This window comes from Nicotiana tomentosiformis, chromosome 6 (genome assembly GCF_000390325.3).
Source record: "Nicotiana tomentosiformis chromosome 6, ASM39032v3, whole genome shotgun sequence".
Taxonomy (NCBI): domain Eukaryota; kingdom Viridiplantae; phylum Streptophyta; class Magnoliopsida; order Solanales; family Solanaceae; genus Nicotiana; species Nicotiana tomentosiformis.
The window spans coordinates 102,506,540-102,522,250 of NC_090817.1; the positions used below are offsets into that span (position 1 = coordinate 102,506,540).

At 38.4% G+C, this 15,711-nt stretch overlaps 1 protein-coding gene across 1 annotated transcript; it reads left to right on the forward strand.

The window, feature by feature from the left end:
* The first annotated feature begins 289 nt into the window (after positions 1-289).
* On the forward strand, positions 290-6,558 carry LOC104087293 (folate-biopterin transporter 1, chloroplastic-like). Its single transcript, XM_009591712.4, has 9 exons — positions 290-704; positions 1,601-1,830; positions 2,871-2,935; positions 3,023-3,185; positions 4,923-5,071; positions 5,164-5,409; positions 5,497-5,665; positions 5,775-5,867; positions 5,967-6,558. The coding sequence occupies exons 1-9, from the start codon at positions 626-628 to the stop codon at positions 6,258-6,260; spliced, it is 1,488 nt and encodes a 495-aa protein (XP_009590007.1). The 5' UTR covers positions 290-625; the 3' UTR covers positions 6,261-6,558.
* Positions 6,559-15,711: the final 9,153 nt, after the last annotated feature.

The following is a 15,711-nucleotide window of genomic DNA, read 5'->3' on the forward strand; positions in this document are numbered from 1 at the left end:
TAACAAACCATAAGTTAGTGATTTTAAGTGATAAAAACTAATTTAGCGGGGTAACTTTTTATAAGATAATCATAAGTTTGAATGATTTTGAGTTTAAGTTTGTATACATGTACTTCTTCAGGTCCACTTTAATTTTTATAAGATAACAAGTCATTAAATTATTTTTTCAAAGGGTTTCGGTATCATATTTCTAATAAAACAAATTAAGAGAAAAATAAATTAGTTAAAGTGGACCGGAAAGCATAAGAATATGTATAATCCATTATATCGCTCCAATTTTTAATGAAACACGTGATCATCTTCCCCAAATTTACTCCAAGTCACCGATCTTAAATTTTTTTAATTCCTGCTCATAGCAATCAATGAGTGGAGGGCCAACTTCTGCATTTGGATTCGGTCTGGATCAGCCAGTCATTTTAAAATTCCATTTTCTTATTAACAAAAAATCTGAGGTAGTACGAACTACGAATTGAAACATTAATTTTTTAAATGGCTACATTAACTTTTAACTTAATCTCAATCTTCCCCTCCATAAATCCAATTTTGACCTTCCTCCTCCTCTCTCCGATCCTCGCTCGGATTCGCCGGAGACGGCATTCTGTCGTCATCTCCACCTGACATTAAGATGTCAGTCGCAGTCGAAATGTCGGAAACCACCGTCGAACGAGACAACGACGCCGAACCGTTGCTTGATTCTATAGATCGTAAGTTACGCATACATAATTACGGATATGTCTGTATTACGCAATTTTATTTCAAATTTTGTATGTGAGATTAATTTACTACAGTTATTATATTTTCTTAGCTCATTTTCTACGAAAGGAAAGGGCTTGAGTTAAATAGTGTGGGAACCTATTAGCTAATTCGTTATTACAATTTCAAGTTTGATAATCGCAGCTGAAATTGTCAGCTTGTGAATATAGAGTTCCTAATCAATATGGTTTGCGACGTAAATCCATATTGTCATACTACAGGAATCACCTCGTGTTTTTTAATTTTTTGGCTTCCACTAGGATTTGAATCGGAGACCTCATGCTTGTCCTACCAATTCATTAATCACGACAACACAATTAGATGCTAAAAATGATTTGCAGAACATTTTTGCTCATGTGATATTCAATCAAGTCCATTACCGGTAGGGAAACATCTTGAAGTTTTCCATTGTGCTTTGAAGCATGAAGCTGAGGAGACCATTGAGAAAATCTTTCCAAAGTAGAGGAGAGAGTGATACTGGAAGAACGATCTTTAACTCTTTCAAAGTGTTTAGTAGGAGTAATTAGTATTGGCTACTGTTTAATTGCTAAGCAGTAACATGCACCTTATCATGAAATTACCGTAACTACAACTTGAAATGGCTCTATCAACCTGAATTTCTTGTAGGTTGTAAAACCAACTGCAGACTCAGGATCTGTGTATTTAATTGATACTTGTTCTAGGGATCTGAAGGGGTGTGTTGAGACGTAGTACTATTTAAGTAATTAACAGTGTACTCTATGGTCACACATCTCAATAATATTCATGTTCCTAAAAGCTGGCATTGGTTCCAATACTTGTGGTATTATGGAGCTCATATTCAAATTCCTTATCTATAAATGTGCAGGAAAGGAGGATCTTCTGACAACCACTGTCGAGGAAGATTCTAGTTCATCCAATAAAATTGGCCCTCATGGGAACAAATATTCTATTAGTTTAGTCAGATGCTTTGGGGTGGACCTAACCCCAGATAACATTGCAATTGCCATGGTATATTTTGTTCAAGGTATCTTAGGCCTTTCAGATCTTGCTGTTAGCTTTTATTTGAAGGACAACCTGCATCTAGACCCTGCAGAGGTATGTCATCCTCACCTTGAATACTTTGTTACATTGTTGGTTGTGCTTCTACAATATAATAAAAGAATTTTCAGCAGATAAATCTTCATATTTCATCCAAAATTGCACATTCGAGTTGGAAAACTAATTACATAGCTTGAATTGATCAATGGACTTTGAATTTAGGGTACATTCTGAGTATGTTATTTCGAAATACAAGTTTATTGAAATGAAATCTCCACTTTCCTTGGTTCATCTCATAAGTACCGTTCTTTCTTCTCCTCCTGTCCCACTGTATCTCTCTTTGTGTAACAAAAATCAAAGGATATTTTATGTTGGCCTGAGATGAATTTAATTGGAGAAATATGGTAAGTTAGGATTCATATAGCCAGCTCAACTTGTTTGGGACTGATGCATAGTTGTTGTTCTCATATTAGATTTTACAGAATTTTCTAAATTTCTACTTCATACTACATCAGAATTTCAGATTTTTCTAACTTCAACTAATACAGTGTAAATGACACTAGTTTATGTACTTTTTCTGTCTACTTTCAGCCAATTATATCATCATGATGTAGTCTGGTTAACATTGCTTTTGTTTATCTTTAATAGTCATGTAAATATGTGAACTTATTTACGTTAATTTAGCCACATCCTATCATCCTCGTCTTCCTCTTCTTTATTATAGAACTTTCACCCATCGTATACCATGCTTATCTTATGTCATTTAACAGCATTTATCTATTTCTTATCAGGTTGAACACTAAATAGAGCTGATTGAACAATGTAATGTCAACCTATTGGCATATTACTCATCCTCATCTAGGGCCTCTAACCATGAAATTAGACATGGATTTTTGAAATTAATTCATAGTTTTTTCCATAAAGATATTGAGTATGAGGCATTGCCAATTTGTGAACCTTTGCTTAAGCATTTCTGTCTTCATTTGATAGAGCGCATGTTAAACGGGAACTGTCTGATGAGGTGTCATATGTATTTGTCATTAGCACCTTCTTCCTTTGATTTGAGTACAAGGACTGACACTTTTGTGTTTAACTAGACAGCTGTGATATCTGGTTTCTCATCATTTCCATGGCTTATCAAGCCCTTATATGGATTCGTCAGGTTGGATTCAATTTGCATTTCATCGTTATTCATCTACTAATTATTCCCAGCAACTAATTCTTCATTACTTGAATTTCGGTCTTGTAGTGATTCCTTCCCACTCTTTGGTTACCGAAGAAGATCGTACTTGGTATTATCAGGACTCCTTGGCGCACTCTCATGGTTTTTTATGGCCACCTTTGTTGACAGCAAGTACGGTGCTGCTTTCTGCATACTTATTGGTTCTCTTTCTGTTGCTTTCTCAGATGTTGTAAGTTCCTTTTTGTTATTAGTTGGTTTCAGTTATTTGAGTCTCATGATGAGTTTGTTACCAAGTTACGAGATGCAACCCTGTTCGCTGCATTGTTTATCTTAACTGTTTTTGACTTGGATCGAGAGATTGACAGCAGTCTTTTTGGGCTTTGGACCTTCAATATGGGTTAGGAGGTTGTGAAATAGAAACCATCTTATATAAAAATTATGCGCCCTAGGGTCAATGTCCTGCATTATTCTAATTCATTAAATTCACAAGTTCTTGCTAATTACGCCTAAGCTGGACCTGGATAAAGTAAATGTTTTGCCTATTGAAATTTTGAACGAAGTCTCTCAGATGCATCTTTGGCAAAAAGGGACAGAGACGACGATCTGAGGCATGTCTATTAAACAGTTGTGTTGAAATAGAAAGATATTCTGATAAATGTTCAAAAGCTCAATTATTGGATTGTGCGACCACCTCATCCAAATATTTAAACTTTTAGAGAGGGTATATTTTTATTGACTTATGTATGCCTTTAACGCTCCGTCCTTTCACGTGCAGTCAATGTTCTTTTCTATGGACCAAGCACGTGAAAGTTTTTGATAAAGTTGGCGGTGAGACTGGAAACCGGGACCTCTCCTGTACCATATTGAATTGTGTCATCGCCTCATTTAAAGCACTCGCTTTTTAAAATTGTGTATGTCTTAAGAAAGGATGTATACGAATGTGAAATTGCTTCTTTAATCAGTATTCTACAAATAGACTATGTCAATTCCTATGGTGATCCTTATTTTTTTAGAAAAAAGACTCCTATGGTGTGCTGAACAAGGTTTAGGCAGTGTTTGGTCCAAGTTACAATAGGAACATACACAAACTATCTAAATGAAGTGTAGATGCCTATAAGTTGTTGTATCTCTCACTATCTATGGGTTGTTATTATTTACACTCTAAAGAAGTATGAAAGATAATCAAGAGAATGATCATACTTACATGCATTGTCCATTTTAGTTTTTGGGATATTGCTGACTGACGTAGGCAAATGACTTGATCTTGGTTTCCTAAACCTATAAGTTGCTTCCTTAATGTTAACCTTGTCAGAGAGAGCTAACTACTTATAACAAATGACTTTTCCAACCTGCCAGCTTACCTGTTCTACTTTTATGAATTTCTGTGGACTATTGACACCTCAAGCAAATCTTGTATCTTTTTAAATCATGTGATTTTTCTCACTGCTAATGTCGTTGGCATCTATTAATAGGAACTCTTTCCTCCTGAGAAACATAGTAAGTCTTTGTTGTTGAATGATGAATTTCCAAATCAGAATTCAGAACCATAAGGAAGTAAAAGGCTATGACGCTGCTGCTTCTTGTATTCTGGAAATAATAGCTCTACAGCATAGCTTAGAGTGAGCTATTATCAGTTTGAAATGGAATAATACATCACATGGATTTTCAGTGCAAATTTCGAGGATGTAAGCTGGATAAACTAAATAATCTTTGTATCACCAATTTTAAGGGTTAGCTGGATCACAGGCTATTGCGCCACTCATTGCCAGACCCCTCTATCATAATATTCCATGTTTGTGTTGATATCTTTTCACTCTTACATACCGGGGACGAAGTTCTTGAGCTTGAGTTTTAGTTATTACATATACCTATATGAAATATTTGCTGGCAAATGGAATGTAGCTTATCTTTCTTTTGCTTGAAGTGTTCCTCTTGCTGCAGAATATAAGATTGAGGTATGATGTAGGTCGTAGACTCCATGGTTGTTGAGCGGGCACGTGGTGAGTCTCAAAGCATGTCAGGATCTCTTCAGTCACTATGCTGGGGTTCTTCAGCATTTGGGGGAATTGTCAGTTCTTACTTCAGTGGCTCCCTTGTGGATTCTTATGGTGTGAGGTAGGATAGTCAGTCTTTTGAGATATTGTATGCCTGTATTGGTCTGAGCGACGTCAAGAGTCTGATAGTTAATTATCTTTTGGTTACTCCAGGTCCGTTTTTGGTGTAACAGCATTACTTCCGTTGATAACATCTGCAGTATCTGTACTTGTGAAAGAGGAGCCTGTACATGGCCCAGCAAGAGGTCTTTCTTTAGGCAATGGCTTCTTTGAGAGTTCAAAAAGTAGCATTTTCCAGTTATGGGGAGCTGTTAAGCAGCCTAATGTTCTTCTTCCCACGCTATTTATTTTCCTATTTCAGGCAACACCACAGTCAGGTTCTGCTATGTTTTATTTCATGTATGCTCAAATCCAGGTTTATGTTTGCTTTCCAAATAACTATTACATGCAAGATGCAAGTTTTTAACTGAAGTTTGTTGATTGTAGAACAAATAAACTTGGTTTCACACCAGAATTCTTAGGCCGCATTAAGCTGGTTACTTCAGTTGCATCACTGATTGGTGTTGCACTGTATAACAGTTTCTTAAAGAAAGTTCCTTTAAGGAAAATATTCCTTGTGACGGCTATTATTGGTTCAGCTCTTGGGATGACTCAGGTACTTGTCCCAAAATATCTTCTGTGCTTCAGGTCTATGTTGTGTCTTCCCTGTTGGCCCTAATTACTGGTGCTTTAGACTGACTCAAGTGTAACTGGTGTCTTGATAGGTTCTACTGGTAACCGGATTGAACCGGCAGTTTGGCATTAGTGATGAGTGGTTTTCAATTGGAGATTCGTTGATCCTATCTGTTCTTGGTCAGGTAATCCTCTGTCTTATAATGCTTCTTTTGATTATAGAATTATGGTATTACGGCAAGTGGCAACTATTTCACGACTGTCTAACTTAATACATTTTTCAGGCTTTTTTCATGCCTGTTCTTGTATTAGCTGCAAGAATATGTCCACTGGGAATGGAAGCAACTTTCTTTGCAACCCTTATGTCCATAGCCAATGGGGGAAGTACCCTTGGGGGCCTACTTGGTGCAGGTCTAACTCAGATGTTTGGAGTCACCAAGGACAGATTTGACAACTTGGCTCTCCTAATAATTGTCTGCAACCTCAGCTCTCTGTTGCCTTTACCACTACTTCGCCTCCTTCCTCAAGATGTACCTGATTCAGAGGAGAATACTGGTATTGAGATGATATCGTCTTAAATTCCTGCCTTCTTTGCTTACCATGAAGTTGCTCATATGGCCTCGGACATGGTTAATTGTTTTAACTTGCTTAACCGCAGCTTTTCAGGATAACAGTAGGTGTGAAGTGTGAACTGACTCTCATTTAATTAGGAATGCTAATATTGAATGACTAAAGATGAGTTACTATCTCAAGTCAATCACTTGAGACAAAAAGGAAAAATTGAGGCTTTGTTTCCAAATACGAATATAGGGGTCTTGTCTTGCTACTTGTTAGTTTTTGGACAATTAATCCGAGATTGCCACTTCAGACTCTTCATTGTTTTGTTCCAAAAGCTGTCACATGGGATGTCGGGAAGTTGGAAGTTGGAACAGTGTTAGACAATCTAATCATTAAACCAACTTCAATACCTAAAAGTTCTTTGAGTGGAGAGAAGTATAGATAATCCGGGAAAAGGCCGCCCTCAAGAAGTAATTCATAGATTATACCAGTTCTAATCAATAACGTTACCTAACAATTCCAAGATTCCGATCATTTGGCAATATTTAGAACTCACTAATCTGATCATCAACGACTACGTACAAAATACAAGTGCTTAATTTTTCTTCCTCCATTCGTGTAGTTTTGACTAGCCATTATTGAAAAGTGTAATGATTAGTACTATTATTAGTAGTGGATGTAAATAACAATATAATGGATGGGGGAATAATGCTGCATAATAACCAATGCGGTTTTAATTATTGTGCCAATAATGTAGTCAGGGCTATTTAGTAGTAACTGTATGCATTGTGTTATATTAGTATATTCTGATAGATGGTATTAGATGTTTTGCACTTATATTACTATATATATTCCGATAGATGGTTTTGTTCTAATGTTATAATGGAATATTAGTTTGGTGGCTGGAATTGAATGATAGCATCCAAAATGTAAATCCTCGAAAGTAAGAGAGTTTCTTGCGAGCAAATATTTGTATAAAGAACCCACTCGTGAAAATATTAATCATCGTAAAAAGTGAATGCTTACAAGATTTATGTGTATTTGTCTCTATAAACCTCTAACTTTTTGAATTACTCACCTTCATATATCTGTGGGCTTAAGTCATAACGGAATCACATAATTGCTGATTTTGTCTCCATTGAGCTGAATAGAACAGTTGCCAGTTGGTCACAAAAATCCAAGGTCAGGAGGAAATTGCAAAGATAAAGTATGAGGGATGCCATGTGAAGAACATTAAATAGAAGAGGAATCACAGATTAAAGTTCCGACAAACATTCCTTTATTGATATATAATGAGGAACAAATAATATATAAGCATACTCGAACTGGATTTAGAGCTAAATTCCATTGCAGAGGAATTATAGATACCTATAAATGAACCCCCATTATTATTTCCCAAAAATGAAAAAGAAATGATATTGTACTACAAAACAATCATAATGTCAAATTGAAGATTCATTTGAGTTTTAACTTTCTTCACTTGGGGTGTAACAAATATTTATATAATCAAGTTACGTAAATAATAGTTACAAATAACTTTATTTAATAGCACTGATCAACATCCTTAAATAAATAGTAGTAACATATTATACATGTAAAATTACGATAATGCAAAATTTTCATTTTGGGCTTTGGTTTCGGGAGGATTGCTATTGGAATTATTGTAAGAGATTTTATTTTATGTGTTACTTGTTCTATTTCGTTTAAAAACAAAACAAAATAAAATGTGTTTGAACAAGAATAAACAAAGAACTAGTTTCTTCCCTTGGCCAAACATCTGTACGTGTAATAATTAAGTTGAACTCCAGCACAGTGCAGATGGAGACACAAGATGACAACACTAGTTTTTATTTGTGGCTAGACCAATTGACCCGTCAATTAGAACAGGGATAGAGCAAACTTGATTAGCCACTGGAAAATGTTGGTGGTCTACTAGACAAGAATTCACATGTTGTTGAGCCTATGCGATGGCTACAAACAACTGTACTATGTGGATATAAACTTATTAAAAGAAAAAGAACTGTAGTACTATATGTAGTAGTACGTACGAGTTCTCTTAACCTTGAGCTTTCTTTATCTGTAAATTAACTTCATCTGATCAAGCTAACATATTCATTGGACCATTTCAAAATGAAGAGAACAGATAATGTCGTTGTCCTATTGATCTGCATGTTTCCCTTCTGCTTTATAAATATCGATGATTAATTAAGTATATAAAGCGACAATACGATGAATTTTTATGCGGACCCAAAATCCACTAAAGGTCGTGATGACGTCTAACATCGCCGTCAGACAAGCCAACTGTAGTGATTGATCAACTTAATTACCCATTCTTGTATTTTGAAATCATAATTTTCCTTAATTATATCGTATGAATTAGAATTTACACAACTACAACAACGAACAACTCGTGGGAACCACCAAAATCCGGTGTCACAAGGGCATGTGAATTTTCTAAGGAGTACAATAATAATACAACACCTGTCCCGAATGTAATAAGACAGAATAAAATAAATAGTACAATGGAGACTCGGTGGGCTGCGATGCGTAGCCTGAAATGAATCTCACGTGAAGTCTCCTTAACAGGTGCGCCTACGCGCCAAGGTGATCATCAATGAACCTGTCATATCTTGCACAATTAGTGTAGAAGTGCATGAGTGCGTAAATCAACGCGTACTCAGTAGGTATCTAGCCTAACCCTGGAGAAGTAATGACGAGGGGTCGACATTGACACTTACTAAAGGTCCAATAAAGCAATATAATAAAACATAAGCAAATATGAGGCATACGACAATGATGGGGTAAATCTCTAAGTTACATAAGCTTCCAATTTCTTCTTTCAAAGCATAAATTTCTAAATCTTGTATTCTACCTTAACAGCTCGGAAAAATGTCAAGTGTCATTATCAAATAAGTAAGGAATACCATATAAAATGCCGGGCATTAGTGAAAAGTTTAGCTCGTGAATATTCGAACTACTAGCGATATAACGCACGATTCTGCCGAGGTCGTTCGGCTCGACCCGGAATAATGTGTACACTGCCGAGGGTCGTGCGACACGAATCATAGATGCATCTATATACTGTCGAGGCGTCCGGCCCGCTCCACGAGAAAATGAAGGAAGTTACCGAATTACGAGACACGTGTTTACAATGCAACACATGGGCTTAAAATGAATATAATCTTTACCATTTCTCTAATAACTCGCCCAAACTCAAAGTGTTAAGGCTTGGCCTAATGTGTGTATATTTATTTCTAAATCGATTTCAGTTATAACTTCAATTAATTAAGCCAACAGAGTGAGTTCAAGAAATTCAAACATTTCATGATAAGATCCTAAGTCTACCCGGACATAAATATGCTTTAGATACATACGGACTCTAGTCACCTCGTGCGTACGTAGCATCCACAACTAGTTGCACATAACAATACATATTACCTAGGGGTAGTTTTCCCTCACAAGGTTACACATGAGACTTACCTCGCTCCGAAGTTCCATAACCGGCTCCAAAGCCTCTCTACCACCTCAAACCGATGCACATCGATCCAAAGCTAGTCAAACAAGGTGCAAACCAATCAAAATATACTATAATACCCATAATTAATCAATTTGAACAATTCTCAACTCCGCTCGAAAAGTCGATAAAGTCAACCCTCGGGCCCACGTGCCCAGATTCTGAATTTTGTTGAAGATAAACCTTACTCATAACATTACTAACTCAAATATGTAATTTATTCTTAATTCCATTTTCAAAATCGTAGTCAAAATCCAAAAATATAAATTCTAGGTTTTCTACCAAAATTCCACTTCCTAAATTTTTCTTCCATAAATCCACATATAAACCTTACATTAAGCTCACAACAAGTGGAAAATTACTTACCTTGTGTTACATGATGAAAACTCCTCAAAATCGCCTAAGAACCGAGCTCCAAAAATCCCAAATGAAAATGACCAAGTTCGATCACCTTCTGTTCTGCACAGTTTCCGCTTCTGCGGGCTTATTTGCGCATCTACGCCCTCGCTTTTGCGAGCCAAAATGTGAATATGTGAAGTACATTGCCCAGCTGAGACCTCGCATCTGCGGAAGCATTTTCGCTTCTGCGCAGGTGCTTCTGCGATGGCTAATCGCGCATCTACGGACCAGCCGCTTCTGCGTCTTCATTTCTCGCTTCTGGGATTCCGCAGGTGCGAGAATATCTTCGCACCTATGACTACTGCCTTGTCCCTTCCCATTTCGCTTCTGCGAGCTCGACCTCGCTTCTGCGACCAAGACATCTCAGAAGCGATCACACCAGCTGCTACCTAACTTCAGCATTTCTTAAGTCCAAAAAAATCAATCCGTTAACCATCCGAAATTCACCCTCGGCCCTCGGGACCTTAACCAAATATACCAACACGTCCCAAAATACAATACGAACTTAGTCGAGTCTTCAAATCACATCAAACAATGCTAAAACCATGAATCGCACCCCAATTCAAGCTTAATGAACTTTAGAACTTCAAACTTCTACATTCGACGTTGAAACCTATCAAATCAAGTCCGATTGACCTCAAATTTTGCACACAACTCATAATTGACATTACGGACCTACTCCCACTTCCAGAATCGGAATCAAAAAGTCCACTCTTGTTCACACTTTCCAAAATCATCTAATTTCCAACTTTCACTAATTGACACCGAAATGACCTACGAGCCTCCAAATCGACATTCGGACACGCTCCTAAGACCAAAATCATCATACAAACCTGTTGGAACCTTCAATTTTGATTCCGAAGTCGTTTACTCAAAAGTCAACCTTTGTCAATTCTTCCAACTTAAAGCTTCCGAAATTAGAATTTTCTTTCCAAATCAACTCCGAACTTCCCAAAATTCAATTCCGACCACACGTATAAGTCATAATACCCGAAGTGAAGCTACTCAAGGCCTCAAACCGCCGAATTACGTGCTAGAGCTCAAAACGACCGATTGGGTCATTACATTCTCTCCCACTTAAACATACGTTCGTTCTCGAACGTGCTAGGGACTGCTCCGGAGTTGTCAAAAATCACTGTTTAACACCTCGTGCACCTACCCATGCCACCACATTCCAGTTGAACACATTATCTCGAGCCAGACTGAAAATCCTCCCTATAACCTTAGCTAACAAGCTTTAGAACCAAGTTCAAACTTCCAAATTTCTCTACAAGACCTGATTCTAACATACGAACACCGTACCAGTCACTGCACACTGTACCAAAACATGATCATACACCTATGCTGAAATCACACCATGCACCACATAAGTCGGTTGCCCATAATAACATCCTCCGACCACAATAACTGTAATTTCACGAATTCAATGCTTGTAATACATCTCATAACGCATATAAATCCTGTTCCAAATCTCGCAATACTGCCAAGACAAAAAAGACGTGTAGAAACTCATAACCACCTGCCGAATCAATAATTCATGGAGTCTATCCCCCTGACAAGAACCATTACCTCATTCTGAACTGAATAATGATATTTCCTCTTTAATGCACCTTATATAAATCTGATTGCACTAATTTTATGTCCAATAATCTCGTCTTACCTAGTACAAACTATTCCGGCAATGAGCCACCTCAAACACTGCCAAAATCTTATATGACGCCCACACCGCGCCAATAAGCTACAAACTCGAATGTGATACATAATGAAGAACGATCTCTGGAGAAGGACTACCCATCCCGCGTAACGAATGACATGGCCGAATATATGTTGTGAACCTACCTCAGGGATGAAAAACAAGACACACAAAATAAGTGTAAGGAGATGTGCTCAACATATCGTTGTTGCGGTGTGCAAGCCGATCCAACATGACATTGTTACGGCATGCAACCCGATCCAAACATGACAATGTTCGTGGTGGCGTGACACCCCATCCAAACAATATACCTGTGGCGGCGTGCCACCCGATCCGTACATAACAATCAATAAGAAAACACACACATCAAGTCGTAACGCTTATATTTACGAAATGCCCAAATATCGACCACAAGCACGGCAAGCGCATAATACACATCATGGGGAGACTGATAGCGCCATACGCTACGAAACCCGAGTACAACTAAGGTGCAATGATGACTTGTATCTCGAAATCCACCTGCTCACATAACACTACAAACTACATGGGACCTTAACACGTGTGTGAATAATGAAGCCGTCTCACAACCCACATGGCACAATAGAGATTTACATGGAATAGCTGACGACGGGAATAACATCCCATCCCCGACTCCTCCTCCATAAATAATGTTATGAGGAACGAACACATCTGACCTGACGTAGAGCACACACATACATTAGACCCACAAAGGACCTCACACCGATTCTGATCATACCATACTGGGCCAATAAACTTTCAAAGATCCACAATGGCCCTATTCATTACACATAAGAACAACCGTCAAATCTGAAACAACTCACATGGTCCACAACCCAAGGAATAGGACGCCTCTCAGGCATAAACTCTCGCATTTGCGATATTACCATAACCTCCATACTTGGTCTTAATCTTTAACAATCAAATGACTAACATGCCATACTTATACAAATCTTCCCGCGGGGTACGCTCCCACGACCTTCCGCTCAGGTAGCAAAGTCCGCACATCCATACCACCAACCGTACTAATTCTGTAAGGCAAATCACAATCCGCAAATCAATATCAATGTCTCTTCCACAGAACATCATTCTTAGGTGACATTAAAGAAAATGCCAGCTTACTCTGAACATCTGAATTCACCCCTGCTCATTCGAGCTCGTGACATTCTTGTCGACACCGAACCACAACCTCGATCCTCAACTTCCAATTCCCATGCCGCTCACTGCACCCATCACGCCGCTACGCGAGAATACAAGAATTCATGATAACCCCTGAATTACCAGTAGAATAAATACTTCATTGGCTAGAAACCTTTCACTTAGCTTATTTCAGATGAACCAATGCACCATGCAACTAAATTCCCAAACCGCAGGAAATACAAACCTCAAGTCGTGATCTAAGCCGCTATGACTCTTCCGAAATCCATTTACACCACAAGGCCATTTGAATCAAATACCCCCCAAATCAATCGAGATGTGGTGGCTGTCAAGCCCGCACGTACAACCACAAACCACATGTATAACTTCACACACCGAAAGAACTGATCATTGCCACAATCATGCCGATTCAACCATTACTAACCGACTCAACTTCTTTCAATTTACCTTTGACCTGAATTAGAAATATAATAGCTTCATTCACAACATAACAAACTCAATCTGCACTCGTCCTGAGTGATCCGAATCGCGACACAACATCGTCTCAATACCTATGAACCATCCCATACCCTTCTCAAGTGCACAATAACATCTCCAACTGGTACGCCTATTTTGCAAGACCTTTCGCAAATCCGAAGCTATTTCTTCCTTTACTCTAATACTGCACCGCATACCCGACGATGACATTAAACATTCCAAGTTCCGTTCGCAATCTACTACGAAAAATTGGTCCTTAACCACACAACGAACCCAAAATTCTTAGGCACTGCACTTTAATTCTTGAACCCACTAGGAATGTTGTTGAGAGTCACCCACTCTGACCTGATCCCAAAAATAACCGAACTCTAACACTCTGTGAGCATATGGACACCCTCTAAAAGAAGCAACCAACTGGATTCTTTCCTTGTACATTACATCCACAAGAAGCATAAACTCTAAGTATTCCCAAATCTTGCACCTCAATCGATAAGGCGAAGTATAGCATACATTCATCGAGTTCCTTGTTCGAATTACTCCTGACATTTCCATAACTAATCCACCAATGCATTGATAATAAGAAATCGCACTAGCAGACAACCACACGATCCAATCATAGACAGTGGGGATCCCCCACTTAGCTTTAAGCTACCATCACATAATGTAGAGCTCACAATGATTCCTCCTCCTCAATTACCATAATCTCGTACCGTTAAACCACCAAATTTCTTGTAGTTTCTTATTGAAGTTTTCATGAACATCCTGAATCACCAGCCACAATCGTATACTCGACCTTCCGCTTCGTAGTAAGTAGAGCTCTTCGTAGAAACTTCATCAAATCATACAATCGCTGACCTGTCCACAAGAGATAGCCCACTTTTGGAATTCCATACTCACATTTCCTGACGATTCAAATTCAAATCATATTGCATCAGAAACGATAATCAAATCTTCTCACCCTCTTCATTTCAAGCAACTACTTTCTGCCATATTCAATCTTTGTTCGTACAGTAACCATCATTCCAAATAAAAACCATAGACCAGATCACCTTCTATCACGATTCCCAAACCGTTCTACACTTCTCAAGGCATGCAGTTATCCTACCATAGAATTCATATGCTAATCTGTCACTCTTACTTTGGTTTAACCATCTCCTTTAAGAAACTTCTCAACCTTTGCTTTTCATACTTGACCTGCTAGTACTTCAACCACCGTGAAACACTTCCCGCCATGTCCTTCCTCATACTTCGCTGCTCAAATGTTGCATCAAATCAAAAATCCATCTCTGTAGCACCTGAACCAATAAATTGTTACCGACTCTAAGCCTCTTCGAAGATCATCTTTCTCGAGCCATCAACACTAGAAACACTCTTTCGATTCTGAAACCGCTACACCCCACTATCTCTGACAACCGCTTCTCAGGTACTATTTCACAACACCCTGCCCGAAGGAAAAATCAAAGAAGACCATAACGCCGACGATCCGTAATGCGTTCAAACTAGGAAGACGACACCGCATCACAACAAAAATTCCACCACGCTAAAAAATATCAAGTCTAGTTACTCCATCAACCAAAGCCTGAGCATCCATAGTCCGAATTCCTTTCCTCTGCTGGAATTAAATGTTGAACCTCTAATCATGCACTGAAAAATCCTCTTTGCAAGTCATTCACTGCCTTGACACATAAATAAGCACCCTACCATTACACCAACAATGTGAGATAACAACGCATGAACATCCTAGCAATCTGTGCATAGCCTCAAAATCATAGAAACTACCGATACTGAATTGAAACTGAATTGAAACGACAGAACACCCTTTCGCAAGGCGATGATAATACTCTGCCCGAACATGCAGGGAAAAACATCCTACACCACGTCCGTAGTATCAATACCACTACTCGACATCCAACTGACAAAAAGTTTTTCACATCGCATAAGATTGAGTAGGAATGAAACAAAGGCACAAGCCTCAATGGAATCAAACTGCACGATGAGGAAATCAAGAAGGGAAGTGTTCCTAACAGCCCTGTAGCCTCTCGAAGATAAGTACAAACGTCTCAGTATCGATCCCAAAGACTCTACTAGACTTGCTTATGACTCGTGAGACCTAAGTGAACCCAACGCTCTGATACCAAGCTGTCACGACCCAAAATCCACTAAGGGTCATGATGGTGCCTAACATCACCGTCAGACAAGCCAACGGTGATTG

Bases quoted from the DNA above. Each gene is read 5' to 3' on its own strand.
- LOC104087293 (XM_009591712.4), top strand. From the start codon at position 626: ATGTCAGTCGCAGTCGAAATGTCGGAAACCACCGTCGAACGAGACAAC. The intron at 705-1,600 runs GTAAGTTACGCA...ATAAATGTGCAG, and splicing joins GTTGCTTGATTCTATAGATC to GAAAGGAGGATCTTCTGACA. The intron at 1,831-2,870 runs GTATGTCATCCT...GTGTTTAACTAG, and splicing joins TGCATCTAGACCCTGCAGAG to ACAGCTGTGATATCTGGTTT.